The following is a 19,799-nucleotide window of genomic DNA, read 5'->3' as shown; positions in this document are numbered from 1 at the left end:
AACGTCCAGAAAATTCTGGTTAGCGGCCAGGGATGAGAAGGATTGCCCTAGAGGGGAGGTCCAGTGTGGGGACCGCTCTTCTAGAGGGGAGGGTCACAATCCAGAGCAGGTATAAAGCTTGCCCCCTCGCCCCTCTCACAGCCGACCAGCCAGGCCCGTCCTCAAGTGCGTTCACTGTGGGGTTTGGGGCTTTGGAAGGAGCACAGGGCTGGAGCGCTGCTGCTCTGATGCCAACTCCTTCTTTACCTAATCACTTATTCATGAGAACAAGGATTATCAGCATTGTTTGTCATCATTTGTAGGCACAGCATAAACATAGAGCTGAGGATGAAACCTGATTCACTGCAGTAATAATTAATATTCATCCACTGATACACGAACTGATGGGAATAATCTGCCTCCTTGGGGTCATTAAGGGATGAATTTCTGAAAACATTTGATACTTGACCCCTTCCAGCCATCCTCCACAACAGCTGGGCTGATGGAAGTACCTTCCTTTAAATTAGAAGAATAACAGATACACCTGGCGGGATTACTTAGACTATAGAGGCGGGTATACTGAGAGACAGACGTCCGTCTTTCCACCTCCAGCTTTAGTCCTATTTCTCAAAGCTTAACCACTTTTGATCTTTTTTCTGTTAATATTTGTTAAACAAAACATTAAAAGGACTAGCAATAAAGAAAAAGTTTGACACGCTGGAATACACTGAAATTGAGAACTTCCATTCCTCAAAAGATCCCAGCAAGAGAAGGAAAAGGCAAGTTCTGGACTGTGGGGAGCCATTTGCAACACACCTATCTGACCAAAAAAACTCAGATTCAGGATATGCAAAGACCTCCTGGGTCAATAAGAGAACAGCAGACCTCCCGATGAGAAGGACGTGAATCCCCTAAGAGGGTAAAATCTACAAGGCCACTAGGCTTGTGAAGAGGTGCTGGCCTCTAGTACGTATCAGGAAAATACTAATTAAAGTCACAAAGAGAAAGCACCATAAACCCACCAGAATGGCTAAAATAAACAACCCACACATGCTAAGTGCTGGCAAAGATGTAGTTGGATCAGACTCGGAAAAGGTAATTAAGAACACCCACTCTGGAAGCTGGTTGGCAGTGCCTACTGAACATAACATTCGATGCTTTATGAGCTGGCAATTCTGCTCCTGGGAGGACACCCACAGAAACCTGTCACAGGTTCTCCAAAGACATGTCCCGGCATATTCACCCCAGTGATATGAATAAAAGACTCACCACAACCCAAATGCCCATCAATAGTAGGATTGGTTTAAAAAAAAAAAAAAGATGGACACAGTGAAACACTCAACAGCAGTGAGAACAAATGAACCCCAACTACATTCAACAAGTTGAATGAATCTCACAATGTTGAGTGAAAGAGGCCAGACAAGGGCACATGCTGTGTGATTCAATGTATATATAAAGTCCCCAAACAGGCAAATTCAATCCGTAGGGTTACAAGTCAGGATGGTGGTTACCCCTGGGGGGCACAATGACCAGAAGGGGCGCATGGTAGGGTTTCTGGGGGACTGGTTATGTTCTGTCTCCTGTTCATTCTGTGAGAGCTTATCAAACTGTACACTTAGGATCTGTACACTTTCTTTATGTACATTGTATTTCAGTTAAAAGTTTTTAAGCGTGTACCTAATGAGCATAAGGTACTGGGTTCAATCCCCAACACCTCCATTAAAAATGAGTAAATAAAAAAACTTCGATTACCTCCCCCAAAATAAAATAAATAAATATATACAATTTTTAGGGAGAAGGTATAGCTCAAGTGGTAGAGTGCAGACTTAGTATCCACAAGGTCCTGGGTTCAATACCCAGAACTTCCTCTAAAAATAAATAAATAAACCAACTACCAACCCCCCTCAAATTGTGCAGTTGGCTAATTTAAAATCACAACCCTCTACATCTTGTATGGGTCTTTCAGAGTGGCCCGATCTGAGTCATCTCATTAGCAATAACAGATACACCTACCATTAGGAATGAAGAATTTTGACTGTGCCTTAGAAATTGCGAAAACGCCTAGATGTATTCTTAACCAATAAAGGAGTTACTTGAGACATCAGCATCTAGCGCTGACTGGTGATTGACTCTGAAGATGGTGGTCAGTTTCAATCTCCTACCTGTCCAGTCTTCCGCAAGTGCTGCTGGCCTCCGGGACATGCGCCGACGCCAGCTGGAACCCAGGACCAGTGCCAGTTGGAAGTCCCGATTCCTTCTCTTATCAGGTACAGGGCTTGCCTCACCCTCCTCCTCTGGCCCAGCTCCCCAACCCTCACGTCTCTCTCCCCTGCAGCTCTCTTCCTCCTGCTGTTCCCACTCGTGCCCGGATGGCCCCAAGACTCCAAAGGTGAGCGGGAGCATGGGGGACAGGGCACTGTGAGCCCTCTAGGGTGGCCGGGAGGCAGTGAGGGGCTCAACTCCCACCTCTACGCTCCTGCTCAGCTTAAATGTCAGCATGAGTGCAGAATTCTGACCCACCTCCCACACCCAGGTTCTGAGATGGCCTCTGGAGGATCCCCCATGCCAGCCCCTTGCGCTGAATGTGGGTGCTGGGGGTGGGGGAGTGCCAGAAATGGGGTGTCTGCTGAGCTGGGAAGGAGAAGGGCAGTGATCGGCCAAGTCAAGAGCCAAAGTCGAGTACCACCCCCCACATACCCAGCTGGGGAGATTTTGTATTATCCCTTATTTTTTTTTCTCGGGGCAGCGTGGGGAGAGGTAATTAGGTTTGCTTGTTTATTAGAGGAGGTAACGGAATTGAACCCAGGACCTCGTGTGATGCTCTGCCACTGAGCTATACTCTCCCCCCATCCCTTATTTCAACCTCACTACCTGACAGCCAGATTCTGTCTGGGTGATATGCCCATGAAGCAGACAGTCCCATTTTAGAGATGGACAAAGTGTGGCTCAGAGGGGCACAGTTACTTACCTGAGGTGAGGGGGAGAGTGGGGCTTAAACCCTGACCCAGTGATGTGAGTTTCAGCCCTAAAATCAGGTAAGTGCAGCCATGGCGTGAGGGACAGAATGCGGGAAAGGAGCCATAGGAGGCACGATCAGCTGAGGACTCTTCTGATGTGAGGAAGGTGGTGAGGAATGTGGTGCCACAATTCACCTGGGACAATGTGAGGCAAGAACAGCTGGGTGTGGACCTGCATCTCCTTGCCCCTGAAACTTTGCTAGCCTCCCTGCCCCACCCACCGACCTTGGACATGGTATGTTTGTTGAAAGATGCTGACCTCATGCCTACCCAGCCCAACCTGCTCCCCCTCGGGTGACATTTGGGGCTGGTGCTCCTCACACCCTTAGTGACCCCACCCAGCATCAGCCTGATCATTTGGCCAGGCCGATGTGTGGACGGGGCCACCTCACTGTCCAGTTCTCTTTCTAGAGCCTGAGTGAGGCTGATCATTGTCTTGTGTGACCACTGGCTATCTGCACTTCATCAGCTGTGACCGGGGTGCCCAAAGTGAGTGGCTGGCAACCTTGCCCACAGGATAGGAGCTCACTGAGCGCCTGAAAGCTCAGCACAGATCCTACCCCCTGGGCCAAGAAGAAGGCTGATGAGAAGGCAGCCAGAGCAGAGGGGCATGACTGCTTTGGGGACAGAGGCCAACTGGCCATCGGACTTAAGTGCTGGGTAAAAGATGAATGGATGCAGGGAAATACAAATCAAAACCACAAGGAGATAGCACGTCCATCCATTAGGGGATGGCTAGAATCAAAGAGTCATATAACAACTGTTAGCAGGATGTGGAGGAATCAGCACTCTGATATAGCTGATGGGAATGGAAAATGGTACAATGTCCGGAACAGGCAGATCTAGAGACGGCAAGTAGATTGGTGGTTCCCCGGGGCTGGGGCTGCGGGGAGGTCAAAGAAAATGGAGAGCAAATGCCAGTGGACTGGGGGTTTCCTTTTAGAACATGTTCTAAAATTGATTGTGGGGATGATGGCACAACCCCACAAAAGTACTAAAAACCATTGACTCGTATGCTTTAAATGGGTGAATTGTACGATATGTGAATTCTATGCCAATGATAGTCTTAAAGTTAAAAAAAAAAAGAACGGATGCAAGAGAGATAAGGTACGGGAGAAGGGCAAGTGCCTAGGCCCTCCCGCTGAGCCCTGTCTGGCCCGCAGGGGAGGTGCTGGTGGTGAGAAAGGAGAAGTGGCGGCTCTGTGGCAGCATGGCGCTGGACCCCAAGGATGGAAAGTGGAGCTGCTGCAAAGGTTTCTACCCTTTCCACCGCCCCACACAGAGGTGCTGCCAAACCTGGGGGAAGTTCATCATCATCCCCATGGACCCGGAGAAGTCAGAGGCCGAAGACTGCAGGACATACACCCAGAAAACTCTAGGTAGGTCCTGGCCCCACTGCTAGCTTCCCTTTCTGCTCTAGGGGGTCTCAGAGACTCTGTTCTCTCCTTCCTTCCCAGGAGCTCTGCCCTCCATGGAGGGGTTTGTCTGCTTCCAGACAGGGCGTCTGTGCCAATAGCTTAGCTGCGTTCCAGTTCCCACTGTGTGACCTTGGACAACTGTCCTGCCCTCTCTGGGCCCAGTCTACCTGTCACCAAGTGACAGATACGCACAAGAACTTCTCAGCCAAACAGGGTGGGGTTGGGGCTTTCGTAGTCCCTCCCCACAGTTCCAGAAGTGATCCCTTCCCACAGTTCTGGAAGTGACAATTGTTTTTAAATATTACTTAAAAAAAAATTTTGGGGGGCGGCAGGTAATTAGGTTCATTCATTCACTTATTTATTTAATGGAGGTGGTGGATATTAAACCCAGGGCCTCATGCATGCTAGGTATGTACTCTACCACTGAGCTATACCCTCCCCCTAAAATAATTTTTTTAAAGATAAAATCCATAAGGAGAGAAAATGGAAGAGAGTTAATAAAAGGAATGATAGAAATAGTTGTGAATTACATATTATAATCATAATAGTGTAAACAATAAACATTAATTTTACCAAAAAAGTTGTGATACAATTATATTAGGAAGATGAAGGGAGAGTTGGGAGCAACAAGATACGAAAACCATAGTGGGAGACAAGTGGTAATTGAAGAAAAAGTTCAAAAAATAGAAATAGAATCACATTGTTAAGAAATATGGAAGTAAATACAAGGGGAAAGGGAAGAGGAACAGCTAAAATGAACACTTGTCTTGGGTATGGGACTCAGACAAATGGAAGAGGCAGAAAATGCCTGCTTTGTTATAAACCTTGCAATGTATTTGATCTGTAAAACTACGTGTGCTTTTTTCTTAGCGATTACTTTGATAAAAAATTAAAGATAAGTTTAAAAATCAACCCCAAGATTTTGTGGTGGGTATTAAGATAGAAATAATAAATAATCAGCACATTTACAGTGCCTATGCACATGGCGGTACCCAGCAAATACTAGTTTCCCACCTTTTGTCAGTTAGGCAGGGTAAGTGCTTGCAGTAATATGCATATGACTCAGAGGTTCGGTGGTTTGGCTAAGCACTCATGTGAGGTATGTCACAAAGCAAATTATGTGCCCTTCTAATCTTTTTTTTTTTCCAATGAATGGTTTTATTGTGTCTGGGGAGGGGGTGTTCTCTCTGCAAGCTTTCAGGGGCCGCCCCTCTTGTGTTCAGCCCTCCTCTGAGCCCCTGCCCCATCCCAGGCCCATAAGAATGTCCCACAGCGGAGGGGGTCGGGGTGGGGGCAAAGGAAAGAGGCTCAACTCAACTCCCGGCTGTTGGGAGTCATGACCAGGCGGAAATCACTGAGGGTCCCCATGTGGCCGTGGTGCCTGCTGACCCCCTGCAAGGGTCTCACAGATACAGATACTGCCAAGGTCAGGGGAAGCCCCGTCTCTGAACCTGGGCTGGTGGTGACGTGGGTGTTTGGTTTTCTCTTCTCCATATGTTACGAAACAAAATGAAGACGGACGACGAGATTTTTGTACGTTCTCATGCAAGGATATCCTTGATGGAATGAGCCTGATACTGAGGGGCACACATTCTGATCTGGTTTTGATGAAAAGCAAATCATACTATTAACTGGCTGGGATTGTGGGACTTTCTTCTTTTCCTACTGGCTGATTGTATTTAACCAGCAGGTGTTCCAGAACAGGAAGGAACAAGAACAATCTCCTAAGAAGCAGAACCGCAGTGCCAGCTGGTGCCTGCCCAGGCCCTGTGACCCTCCAAAACTTCCTAGCCCTTAGGCATTGGCAGCATCCACCTGCTCCTCTTCAGAAGATAAACGCCAGATAGATGTTTGAGTAGCGAAACTAATGGCCTCGGGAAATCCCTGAATTCGCTGTAGCTCAGGCTGACTTCTGTCAGTCCATGTTTCCCCTGTCCCTTTGTGTTCACGATCCCTTCTTCAATAAAAAACCCTGCATGTTCACACTTGGGCACTCACACAGGCACCTATTCTCTGTTTGACTCATTGTTCCCTAAAGCAGGGAACCTATTAAAAGCTTTCCTTTGTTCTTCAATTTCTCTTGGTTTCTGATAAATTCTTTTTACCAACCCACGTCACCAGCCCACCATGTGTCCTCCAATAAGAACCTCTGTGGATCGATCCAAAAGTGAGCCTCTTCCAGGAGCCTGCACCCAACCCGCCCCAAGTCGTGCACTAACTTGAAGTCACGTGCAGTATTCCACGTGGCAGGGCAGTCCGTCCACCTACCGTCCAGTGGGTTGTTGCCACCTGAGCCGCACTTGGGATGGGAGACAGAAACCTTGGAACCAACCAGATGTTTTGAGTGTGACTCACCAAGCCTGGGACCTTAGCTCCCAAATTGCAAGATCACAGAGATAAGTGCATGGAGACTGGGCTTAAATATTCAGTGCGATCATGATTGGCGAGGGTCTGCCCCTGAGTGGGGATGGCTCTGGTGAGTGGTTGGTGTTGGGGGTCCTGGTCTCATGCTCCCTGGAAAGCCGGGGAACACTAGGGCTGCAATTCTTCCCTCCGTCCCCAGACACCCTTCTCCACTCTTGCCTGCCATTCTCTGCTCCCAGGAAGCTGAGTGCGTGGGATGGCATCGCCGAGACACTGTCCTCTATTTCTGGTGGGCACTGACTTGGGGCAGTGCCCTCAAGAGGGGGGACAAGAGAAGGTAAAGCTGGGGTAGTTTCCCCGGCTCCTCCATGGCTTGGCTGCAGCTTGCATCTGCCCATCTGGGTCCTGCTCCTGGTTTCCTTCTGAGATCTCCGGGTGGTGTCAGCTCTGCTATGTCCAGTTCCTGGGGGCCTCAGCCCCTCCCTGGCTCCCTTCAGCCTGCCCATACCTGCCCACGCTGCTGTCTTGCACTCTCTTCAATAAACAAAATGAACAAAGCAAATAAACAGGAAAAACCCGCACAGCCCCCTAGGGCGCTAGGGGGCCATTAGCCTGGCCCTTGAGGTCTTGCACAAATCCAGCCTCACCAGCTCATCTCAGCCCACCCCACCCTGCTCCAGCCACACTGACCACTCTTGGTGGCAGCTGGAGCTTTGCACAGGCCCTGCCCTTTACTGGAACACCCTTCCCTCACAAACTGCTGTTCATGAGAGTGGTTCATAAATCCACCCTCACCTGGCCAGAGGGGGTCTGATGCCTTCTCCTCCGAGACTTCTTATTGGTCACTTAAAATAGATACAGAACACTTTAGAGGATAAGTCCCACTTTGTACATACAGGTACATTGACCAATATGTATACAATTAATAATTTTTTTCTCTTCACATACACAGGCTTAGGATCACGAAACACAGCTAAAAGTTAACAATGATCATCTCTGGGTAGTGGGATTACAGACGATTTTTTTCATTCCATTTTTTGTTTTTCAGTGTTTGCTGTGATTTCTCTAGAGAGCCTGCTGTGTTTGGAAATCTGTGGAAAATAAAGAAATGACCGGAATGGAGTTCCTTTCTGTACTCACTCCTCCAATTCCAAGTCAGCCCTCGGCTCTTAATCACGCAAGGCTTGGAGCCATACCCTCCTTTCCACAGCCCCAGGCCCTGTGTGATCTGGTCACTGACCCTTCATTTTGCCCACTATGCTGTACACCTTGAGCTCCAGGACAAGGTCATTTAAAAAAAAAATTTTTTTGCACATCCTTCCTCACTCTCATCTCTGGACCTTTGCACATGTTGCTCCCTTTGCACCTGGTTTCTGCAGGACCTCACCCCATGCCCCTTTTCCCTTTGTTGACTTTAACTTGTATCCTTTCACTGAAATGAAATATAACCATGTGTATATCACCTTTTGTGTCCTGTGAGTCCTTCTTAGCATATCATCAGGTCTGAGGGTGGTTTGGGGGAACCCCGACACAAGCAGATTCAAGGATTCAATGATATGATTCTTGACAATGAGGCATCAAATCACACAGGTCAGAACAGCCACCACGGAAGAGTCCACAAATGATAAATGCTGGAGAGGGTGTGGAGAGAAAGAACCCTTCTGTACTGTTGATGGGAATGTAATTTGGTGCAGCCACTATGAAAAACAATCTGGAGATTCCTTAAAAAACTAAAAATAGATTTACCATACAATCCAGCAATCCCAGTCCTGGGCATATATCCAGAGGAAACTCTAATTCAAAAAGATACATGCACCCCAATAGTGCCTCATAGCAGCACTATTTACAATAGCCAGGACATGGAAGCAACCTAAATGTCAGATTGACAGATGACAGGATAAAGAAGATGTAGTGTGTGTGTGTGTGTGTGTGTGTGTGTGTGTATATATATATATATATATATATATATATACATACATACATACATACATACATACACACAAGGGAATACTATTCAGCCATAAAAAAGAATAAAATAATGCCATTTGCAGCAACACGGACGGACCTGGAGATTGTCATACTAAGTGAAATAAGCCAGAAACAGAAAGACAAATATCATGTGATATGACTTGTATGTGGAATCTAAAAATAGGACACAAATGGAGTGCTCCTTGATCTGCAGGTTCAGGTTCACAGAAGGCTGCAGCCAGGCTCAAAATGGAACCATGTTTTGCAACCAGTAAGACAATGAAGTTACTGTTTGGAGCCCTCAGGGCAGGATTCATCAAACTGAATATGCAATGGAAGCTGTCAAACAAGGTTCAGCCACAGCTGGTCTGAAATACAAAACCCTTGCAGTGTCGGTTGCATTGCAGAGAGCACAGTCAGAACTTGCAGCTCATCAGAAGAAAATTCTCCATGTTGATAACCATATTGGTGTCTCAATTGTGGAACTTACTGCTGATGCTAGACTGTTACGTAATTTTATGTGCCAGGAGTGTTTGGATTCCAGATTTGTATTTGACAGACCTCTCCCTGAGTCTCGTCTTGTATCTCTAATTGGAAGCAAAACTCAGATACCAACGCAACGATATGGCCGGAGACCATATGGTGTTGGGTTGCTTATTGCTGGTTATGATGATATGGGCCCTCACATTTTCCAGACCTGTCTGTCTGCTAACTATTTTGACTGCAGAGCTATGTCTATTGGAGTCTGTTCTCAGTCAGCTTGTACTTACTTAGAGACACATGTCGGAGTTTATGGAGTACAATTTGAATGAACCGGTTAAGCATGGTCTGCGTGCCTTACAGAAGACACTTCTTGCAGAACAGGACCTAACTACAAAGAACGTTTCCATTGGAATTGTTGGTAAAGACTTTACGATTTATGGTGATGTTGACATGTCTCCATTCCTGGAAAGGCTTCAAGAAAGACCACAGAGAAAGGCACAGCCTGCTCAACCTGCTGATGAAGCTGCAGAAAAGGCTGTTGAACCAATGGAACATTAATGATAGACCAGTCTATATGTGGATTATCAAACATGTAAGAATGCAGGAACACATACTGAGGACACTAATCTATACTTTGAACCAAAAGATGCAGAATGGTGGAATGGTATGTTTTAGGAATCAGTCCAGAAGTGAGTTTTTTCCAAGCAACTTTACTGAAACCATACAATGGGGTGCATTTTTCTTTAAGAGAGTCTATATAACCATTTTGTAGAAAGTATAGCTATATGTACTAATGTTTTTATATGGAGAACACAGTGCCTTTGTGGTTTTAAAGACAACTGTGAAATAAAATTGTCTTACCTGCAAAAAATAAAAAATAAAAATAAAAATAGGACACAAATGAACTTATTTACAAAACAGAAACTGACTCACAGACATAGAAAACAAACTTATGGTTACGGGGTGGGGGGGAAGAGCGTGGGGAAAGATAAATTGGGAGTTTGGGATTTGCAGATACTAACTACTATATATAAAATAGATAAATGACAAGGCCCTACTGTATAGCACAGGCAACTATATTCAATAGCCTGTAATAACCTATAATGAAAAAGAATATGAAAAAGAATATATATCTGTATAACTGAATCACTATGCTGTACACCAGAAACTAACAAAACATTATAAATTAAAAATTTATAAAACATTATTCATTAAAAAAAAAAGAGATACAATTCTTGTAAAATCCTCCTCACAGCTCCTGGAACCTAAGAAATGTGAACTGGAAGAGATTAATTTCTTCTGTGCCCCAGTTTCCTCCTCTGCAAAATGGGGGTTATAGTCATCCCGTCCTCTAAGGGTGAGGATGCTTATAACTTGGGGCAAAGAAGCTCTTCCCAGAAAAGGGAGGAAAAGGAAGACCCATAAGGGAAAAGATGGGGAAATCTGGCTTATTAAAAATCAAAAAAATTTGGGAAAAGGACAGAAGACCCCACAAGCAAGCACTGAGGACGACTAAGGCAGGCACTTCTCACAGGAGTTCAAATGTCCAGTAAACAGCTGAAAACATGCTGAGCCCACTCAGGACCATCAGGGAAGCAATGATCACACCCCTCCATGCCAGTCTTCTTACCCTGAGGCTCTGACAAGAAGTTTTCCAAAAAGTATCCCCATCTCAGACAAAAGGGTAGTATGCAGATTCTGTGAAAGCACCTACAAATCACTAGTGAAAGACTGAAGAATAAAAAAAAAAGTGGATGCAGTGTGTTAAAGAGTGGCTTCCAAAAGTGCCCATATCCCAGTCCCCAGATCTCGAGAAACTTGCTTTATACGCAAAAAGGACTTTGCAGCTGTGATGAAGCTAACGATCTTGAGATGAGGAATTATCCTGGATTATCCCCATGGGTCATAAATGCAACCCAAAGTATCCTTATGAGAGGGAGGCAGGGGGAGATTTGATCACTGTGGTAGGTTGAAGGGATGTCCACACCCAAATCCCTGGAATATGTGAATGTGGTCTTTTTGGCAAAAGGGTCTTTGCAGATGTGATTAATTTAAGGATCTCAAGATGAGCTTATCCAGGATTACCCAAGTAGGCCCTCAGTCCAGTGCCAAGTGTCCTTATATGAGGGGGAAGAGGACAAGACAGACACACAGAGGAGAAGGCCACAAGAAGATGGAGACAGAGACTACAGTGATGCAGCTACAAGCCAAGAAAAGCCTGGAGCCACCAGAAGCTGGAAGAGGCTGAGAACAGATTCTCCCCCCAAGCCTTGGGAGAGAGCACAGCCTTGCCAATACCTTGATTTCAGCTAGTGATACTGATTTCAGTTTTATGACCTCAGGAACTGTAAGAGAACAAATGTGTATTGTTTTAAGCCCCCAAGTATGGGGTCATTTGTCACAGCAGCCACTTGAAACTAATACAAGGGACAAAAGGCTTAGACAGATACAATTCTCATTAAATAATTGTATTAACAGATGCGATTAGTATCTTCGCAAAAGATGATGATGAGAACGGCCAATAAGTACATATAAAGATGCTCAACATCACTACTTATCAGAGAAAAACAAATTAAAACCACAATGATAACCTATAATGAAAAAGGATATGAAAACGGATACATGTATATGTATGACTGAAACATTGTGCTGTACACCAGAAACCGACACATTGTAACTGAGTATACTTCAATTTAAAAAAAACCACAATAAGATATCACTACATACTAACCAGAATGGTTAAAATTAAAAAGAAAAAAGAAAAGACTCAATATGAGCAGGGGAGGGTATAGCTCCGTGGTAGAGCACATGCTTAGCAGACACGAGGTCCTGGGTTCAATCCCCAGGACCTCCATTAAATAAACAAACAAACGGACAAACCTGATTATGGTTTGAAAATAAGAATGTTGCCTACCAGTTGCCTACAAGAAACCAAAAACTATTTTCAAGCTCTTGTTCAAAAGACTTGGTTTTGGTTGAAGGACAGACAAACAGTTGACAGGACAGGATGGAGAAAGAGGTGCTGTGTCCAGGGAACAGAGCGATGCTGCTGTCCGGTCTCAGGTGAGGAGGGGAAGTATGGACCGTTCCATGTACTTGGAGACATCAGCCACCAGTACATTTGGAAAACGAAGAATGCAGTTTCTGAACTTAAACTTGTCAAAATCAAAACGCAATGCAACACAATCTCAGTGAATGACTTAAGCACAAAGAAAACCTCAATAAAAATATTAGAAGAAGGTAGAGTTGGCGATACCAATTCTTAGGGCAGTGGAGCCCTTTTCAAATAAAGGCAGAAAAAAGAAATGCTTGCAGGAAAAATGGCTAATAGATTTGGTTACTTTAAAAGGCAAAAACTTCAGTAGGTCAAAACACTCCAGAAACAAACATTAATTTCACAGATAGTGAAAACAGGCATTTTCCAAAAGCACTGCAAATGTCCAATAAATGGCTGAAAAGATGCTCCACCTACAGGTAAACAAGAAAACACAAATTAAAAGAAGGATGAAATTCCACCGTGCACTTGTTTTGGGTTGAAAATTTTTTAAGTTTGATCATTGCAAGTGTTGACAGTTCCTCTGTCACTGCAGAGCTTTTAGGGAGCATTTTTATATTAACTATAAAAGTTTTTAATATATTCAGTCCTTTCTGCTCTTGGCATCTCCCCAAGGAAATGCTCATGCTGGCCAGAGAGGCACGTGCAGACTGCTCACTGTCACAAGAGGGAAGAGGTGGACAGCGACCAGGCACATAAAGGGGGATCTTAGGTAGGACTTGGCGTAGCCAGACCACTCCCAAAAGAGTTCTGCCAACATTCCCCCAAACTGGAGACAGGATTCCTTCCAGGGAAGGGGCTTTGGTTTCTCTGAAACAGCTGAACTTTAGGAAGAGACCATGCAATTTAAAAAAAAAAAGTATGAAGGTACATGGATATGCCCTCCGAGTGAGGCGGGCATCTTGAAAGTGACGGAGCCCACGGTGCCCCCCAGGTCCATATCAGCCCTTATCCAAAGGGAGCCTGGCCTGGGCACTGCCATTCTGGGGGTGAGAGGAGCCCTAAGACCAGAGTCCCACATCCAAGCCTGCCACCTCCATTTGCCTCCTTCCTCCAAGATGTCCCAAGTGAACACCAGGAAGTTTCCCTGATGGAGGAGTTGGTGAGATATAAAGAATGTCAGTTACACAGCATGAGGAGATACCCCAGGACTGTCTTTCCAGCCCCCTGCTGACTATAATTCAGAACAAATAATCAAAGCCTGTCAAAGTGCACCCAAATCTGAGGTGACCAGGGGGTAGGGAAGGGCAGGGCTATCAGCATCTCACACTGGTTCTGCTGCAGCCGCACCATCTCAGGACCAGCACGTCCCTTCTCAATGCACTGAGCAAAAATCTTGAACATCGACTCCCCACCTCCCATCACTCACCAAATCTTGTCTGCTCCATCTTTGAAATATTAATATGCCCAGAATCCCACTTCTCCCTACCTCTGCTGTTTCTGTCTGGTCCAGCCACCATTAACTCCCTCCTGGACAATCACAGTCACCTCGTCACTGGACTGGCGACTCCCACCTTTCCCACCCATAGTCTGTCCGATGATCCTGTTAAAACTAAGTCAGTTCACATCCCTCCTCTGTCAGAGCCGTCTGGTGGCTCCTACCTCACCCCAGATTAAAAGCCAAAGTCTTCACCATGGCCCAAGGCAGCCCACTTTATGTAGGTTTGTATAATATGTAAACAGGTGTGTGCTTTTCTTTACAAAATAGAATAAAAGTGAACAGAAAGCAACAGAGTGCATCACACATGGTAAGGGCAATTATTGTTTAGTGAAATTTTGGTTCTAACAAAGATATATAATATGTGATATGTTACATAACAAAGTGGGTTTTATATGTTTAAAATACATATTAGGTATATATGATACATATATATAGTTTTTCTGCATGAAATGAAATACGATAAAGCAGGAAGTCTCAGACTGCACTGCACGTATTAAGTGTAATTATTCAGTGAAATTTTAATTCCAATGCTAAATACACACACACAACATATAGTATATAATGTTATGTGACATATTACATAAAACATTTTTATATTCCATTACATACTATGTCACATAATGCATGAATTATGCTATTTTATCCTACATATATAGGGTGAATTGTGAATTATTAGATAAACATGTACATGGTGGATTATATAGACTCTGTCTCATTGTGCCTCACTGCTGGAGATTGAGATGGAGATTCTGAGATCTGCAGACAGCAGGGTTATTGCTGCATCTCCAAGAAGTAGCCCCGGTGGGTAGAGAGTGACGGGAGCAGGGCTGGGCAGGAGGAGCTGAAGTGCTCTTCAGGTGCAAGGGTCGATTCTACGGGGCGCCCGAAGCTGGTAAGACCCTCCAGAGTTGTGTCAACTGAGGCAAGGCGGCTGCCCTTTGTCTTCCTGACCCCCTTGCTTATCTTTCTTCCCTTGTTTACTCTGTTCCAGGGGTCAGTAAACTCTTCACATAAAAAGCAAGATAGTAAATATTTTCATCTTCGAAGGCCACGTGGTATTTATCAGAAATGACTCAACTCTGCCATTGCCGTGCAGAAGCACCATAAAAAATACAGTAACAACGGGTGGGGCTTCCAGTTAAGCCCTTATTCACGAAGACAGGCAGCCCATGGCCTGAGTCCGCTAAGCTCTGCTCTCTTCTGACAGCAGGACCTCTTGCTGTTCCAGGAGCAGGCCAACCACACACCTGCCTCAGGGCCTTTGTCCATACAATAACCTTTTCTCTCTCCCTGGTAGCTGCCCTCAGGGCTCCTCTCAAATGTCGCCTCCTCCTTGACCACCTGATCTAAATCAGTCATCCTCATCCCTCCTGAACGCTTTTTCTTCTCAGCTCTCATCATCCAAACACTGGATTAGTTTTTTTTCTTCTTTATGGTCTGACTCCTGCACTAGAAGTCAGCTCCCTGTGATGGTGACCTTGTCTAGTCCTGGCTGGTTCCCAGCCACTAGAATGGGGCCAGGTGCGCAGCAAGTGCTCAGTAAACATTTCTCCAGCGAGCAGGCAGATGATGCTCACTTGAGTCTCCTTTGGACATGCCCTCTGTCTGTTGGGGCGGGGGGACCCCGACCTGGCCACACAGCATTATAGTGGCCAGCACAGAGACGACCATATGGGCCAATGGATCAGGAGAGGGCTTTGTGAAGTCCCTTTCCCCCTGGGGTGGCTATCCCCAGGCAAGAGCCAGCCCAGTAGGGAAATTAACACAGGGAATAACAGCGCCTGCCAGGAGATGGGAGAGGCGGAGCCCTTGGGACATCAGTTGAGGTTTTGTGAGCCAGTGTGAATGAGTTTCTGTTCTGAAAGCGCTGAGTCCCTCAGGAGAGGACGAGTCTGGATTCACTCTGGCCCTTTCTTTCCAAATAACGGTGGGACGGGGCATGTAACGTTGGAAAAGAAATGTCTGTATATGCATCTGTCCCCCCACCGGACTGTGAGCCCACGAGGGCAGGGTTGGGCTGTCTCAGTCATGGCTGGGACCCTAGCACTAACACAGAACGTGGCAGAAAACATGGTGGGCACCTCGGTGACAGTTTCTTGAGTGAAATAATAAACGACGAATATTCTTCTAGGGTTAACAGAGATCTTTTTTTAATATGGAAAAAAATGCATCAACTTGAAGACAAACAACTTGAATTCCACATTTATTCTAACCCCTCTCCCCATGTCGCGAATGTACACAAAATTTTAGTTAGTAGGAAAGCAGAGTGCTGAAGCATCCTCTGGCCTCAGGCATTTGGAGAGGGGATCCTTTCCACTTCCACATACCCTCATCCCACCCCCACCCAGTGGGTGAAGCGGATGCATCCCGCAAGGTCTCGCCCCACATAGGCACACGTCAGGGCTGAGTTTTGAGTCCCAGAGATGTGAGAGTAGCGCTGCCTTAGGGTCAGGACAGCGCAGGAGCTCGGACCCAGGCGCTCATCTTCATACCTCACCTCTGCTTCCTCCCTGCCTCTGTGACCTTGGGTAGCTGACTTTCCCTCTCTGTGCCTCAGGTTCCTCATCCAGAAAACAAAGAAAATAATGTTTGAGGGATTATGTAAAGCACTTAGAACAGTGCCAAGCATCTAACCAGAGCTCAAGAATCTCCATCAACTATGATAATGACCACACCTTATTGACCCGATGATGGGGAGAGGGTGGGCAGTCCCTGGGCTCCAGCAACCCATGCTACAGAGAGGTCTCAGTGCCACAGTGGACCCCCAGGGGTAATCATGGAAACAGGCACTGGGCCTGCTCATCTGGCTCCATTAATCACCCCTTCACACAGTGTAGCTCTGTCTCTTGCCTTTTCTCCCCTCATCACTTAATCCACTCAGGTCACTTTCAACTTTAAAGACAGTCCCACCTGGGACCCAACCTCCTCAGCTCCCTCCACATCAGAGAAGGCTCTTCTAGAAGGAATTAAGGTGCTGTTTCAGAACTCCAGTGTCTTGGTTTTCTATCTGAGTAGGTCTTGTATCCAAATCATTTTCACTCCCCTGGGGAAGTGAGATGAGGGAGGAAGGAAGTGAGAGTCAGCCTCCCCCTCTCCCTTCACCTGCAGCTGCTAGGAAACGGGCCCACGTGGAATGGATCTAACCCCGTTCACTACAAGCTAAGATTTTGGGAGTGATCTGGGGCTGTTCTGATAGAACATGGAGGCCCCCACTCCCCACTATCAGTGCTGAGTCTGGGAGACTCTGCCCCTCCCCCAGTAACCTGCCTCCCTCTCCTCCTCCTCCTCGCCCTGTATCCTCCCTGCGTCCCTCCCGGTGCTCTAGACTCTGCTCTCACTTCTTCATCACCTCACTGGCTTCATGGCCTTGGGCAAGTCCCTCTCTTCCCCTGGGCCTCAGTGTCCCCATCTGGGAAAGAGTTCACTGGATGACTCCACCACTCACCCTCATCAGAACTCTCTCAGCTTCTCTCCTAGCTTCAATGAGCCTTATACCCATTTGAAGAGCCATATCATGATTCTCAGATGATTTCCTTACTCCAGGGCTCTTTTAATTAGGAAATTTCTATAGTTTGAAAGAGAGAATACAGACTGGTGGGGCCCAGATCACCACCCCGCCCCTCCGCCTTCAGAGGTGAGTCCAGGAAGAGAAATCAGGCAGTGATGGGTGGTTCCTGGACCATTCCTCTCATCCTCGTGGTTCCCCGAATGACCCACGGGGTTGGCAGGAGGCATGGTGGGTTGAATGGTGGCTCACCAGAAGGGGTGTTCCCATCCAACCCATGGAACCTGAACGTGAGCTTATTTGGAAAAAAGGTCTTTGTATGCGTAATTAAGTTACAGTTGAAGTGAAATCATCCTAGATTTTGAGTGGGCCCTGAATCCAATGACAGGAATCTTTAGAAAAGACAGAGAGGGAGAGAAGGCCACGTGAAGATGGAGGCAGAGACTGGAGATACGCGGCCACAAGCCAAGGAAGGCCGGAAGCCACCAGAAGCTGAATAGCAAGGAAGGCTCCTCCCCTAGAGCCTTCGGAGGGGGCGTGGCCCTCACGACACCTTGACTTCAGATGTCTGGCCTCCAGAACTGTGAAACAATAAACTCCTATTGCTTTAAGCCACCGAGTTTATGGAAATTAACAAAGAAGGTAAGACCGACTGGTGGTTTAGCCCAGTGGGACGCAGGGGGGCCTTGGGGCTACAGAGGCAGGAGGGCACCACTGCATGAAGGGGGACTGCTCAGCCAGTCCAGAGCCCCGGGGGAGAGGGGCAAGGGCACACAGATCCATAGATTTGGACGGAACATGGAGGACGTGATCATCTAGTCCATAGCCGGTAGCCCCCTGAGAGCAGCTACTCAAGACAGTGCGGAAGGTAGGAAGGGCCCAGGGACTGAGGGCAAGGAAACAGGGGGACGAGGCTGCAAGACAGATTAGCCCAAGGCAGGATCAATGTTTCCAGCAGAAGGGGGCCTTGGAGGGCGAGGAGAAGACCCCCCGCACAGCCATTCCAGTGGGCTGTGCCACAGACTGAAGGATGACTGGGTTCTGTTGGAATATTCCATTTGGGCATCTCAGGGGAAGGTACCACAGATCAGGTTAAGGGGAAAGATATATTTGATGGATTAATTGAAGCCAGGATCCCCTTTTTTCTTCTCCCTCAAAGAAAGAGGGAGAAGAGCCCACCTTAGACGGTGAGGGAGATAGTTCACTGGCACCGCGTTTGTTTCCTCACAACGGTCTGTACCGACTTACAAAGGGAAGGAGGTGTTCCGGTACAAAGGATGATCATCCCAGAAAAAGGTAACACTGTCAGGTAAATGGGGGACTGAGGCTGATTTGGCTGAAGTCTGGTTCCATTTTTTCTTCTGCGGGAAGAATGATCAGGTGGTCCAGCAGGCTGGGACCTCACAGGTCTGTGAGGAGTGGGGGTGGAGATGAGCACTGTGCACTGTACCAACGAGCCAGAGACTGGAGGGGGCTATTTTGGAACAAACACTTAGCCTGCTAGGGGCTGGTCCCAGTGGAAGGTACCACTGGTCAGTTGGAGGTGACCTAATCCAAGTTCCATCAAGATCCTGTGGTTTCCACTGGGCCAGCACAGGCCGGGGTAGTGCAGGGAGAAGGCCACATCAGGGCATACTGCCTAAGTTCACGCTTCAGTAGACTTCTACTCCTTGGATGTGGACGCTGCCCGGGATGTGGATGGTGGGTCCTGGGCACGGAGCTGGGTGCGCACCTCTCGCATCTGCGCCTGCAGCTCCTCCAGGGCGCCCTGTGGCGGCGCCGCCTGCACCTGCTCTTGCAGGGCCTCCAGCGCCAGCGCCAGGTGGCCCACCTCGTCCCGCATGGCGTCCCAGGCAGCGCGCTGCTCCTCTTCCTTGCGACGCTGCTGCGCCTGGTGGCGCCAGTACTCGAGCACCAGGCAGCTGCCTCCCACGATGAAGATGGTGGCCTCACCCAGCAGCTCAGCGCCCAGCTCGGCGGCTGCCTCCTCGTTCAGCGGCTTGATGACCGTGCCCCGGAAGCCCATGATGCGCATCTTGGTCCGCATCTCCACCCAGTGGTACACTGCAGGGGAAGAGAGGGGTCAGGTGGTGCGCCAGGAGCCCCCTGCAAGCCCCGCCCCTCCGCGCCTCAGTGTCCAGGCTGGAGAAATGGGGACATGGCAGCCGGAATCACCAGGGGGGCACTCGGAATAAGATCCGCACCTGCCATGGCCCCAGGCGTGCCAGTCACCAGGCGGAGGGTGACCCTGAGGGCATCTTTTTAAATCTCCCAGAAGATTCTGCCAAGCTGCCAGGAATGAGAAACTCTGGCCTAGACGGGAGGTCCTCAGTCTGGGGACCAAGCCCCTGGAAGGCCACTAGATGCTCCCAGGGCACAAAGTCCTGGGAAGGTGTAAAAAAAAAGGGTCAATTACCAGAAGATCAGCCCCCTCTGCTCTTCCCTCAAGCCACCTGCCCTGGCACCATCGCTCCATCCACTTCCCAGGGAAAAGGCAGACCTCCTTTCTTTCCAAATCTTCCCCAAATGCAGAATTAGGGCTGCAGCGGAGGGGGACCTCCTGGATCCA

The 19,799-nt window shown here is 47.6% G+C and overlaps 1 protein-coding gene and 1 pseudogene across 2 annotated transcripts in view; one reads left to right on the top strand and one right to left on the bottom strand.

The window, feature by feature from the left end:
- Positions 1–19,799, bottom strand: part of OPA3 (outer mitochondrial membrane lipid metabolism regulator OPA3) — a 49,943-nt gene that overhangs the window by 1,860 nt on the left and 28,284 nt on the right. The window contains exon 2 of one of the 2 annotated variants that reach the window (XM_006208559.4): positions 17,255–19,294. The exons of the other annotated variant lie outside the window; for it this stretch is intronic. Coding sequence (XP_006208621.1) covers positions 18,894–19,294 — 401 coding nt within the window. The 3' untranslated portion in view covers positions 17,255–18,893. Of the gene's footprint in view, positions 1–17,254; positions 19,295–19,799 lie in introns of those variants that run through there. 2 annotated transcript variants of the gene reach the window in all.
- LOC102540087 (proteasome subunit alpha type-1 pseudogene) lies at positions 9,004–9,971 on the top strand (annotated as a pseudogene).

Source organism: Vicugna pacos, chromosome 9 (assembly GCF_048564905.1).
Source record: "Vicugna pacos chromosome 9, VicPac4, whole genome shotgun sequence".
NCBI classification, from domain to species: Eukaryota; Metazoa; Chordata; class Mammalia; order Artiodactyla; family Camelidae; genus Vicugna; species Vicugna pacos.
This window is presented reverse-complemented; position numbering and strand designations above follow the sequence as displayed.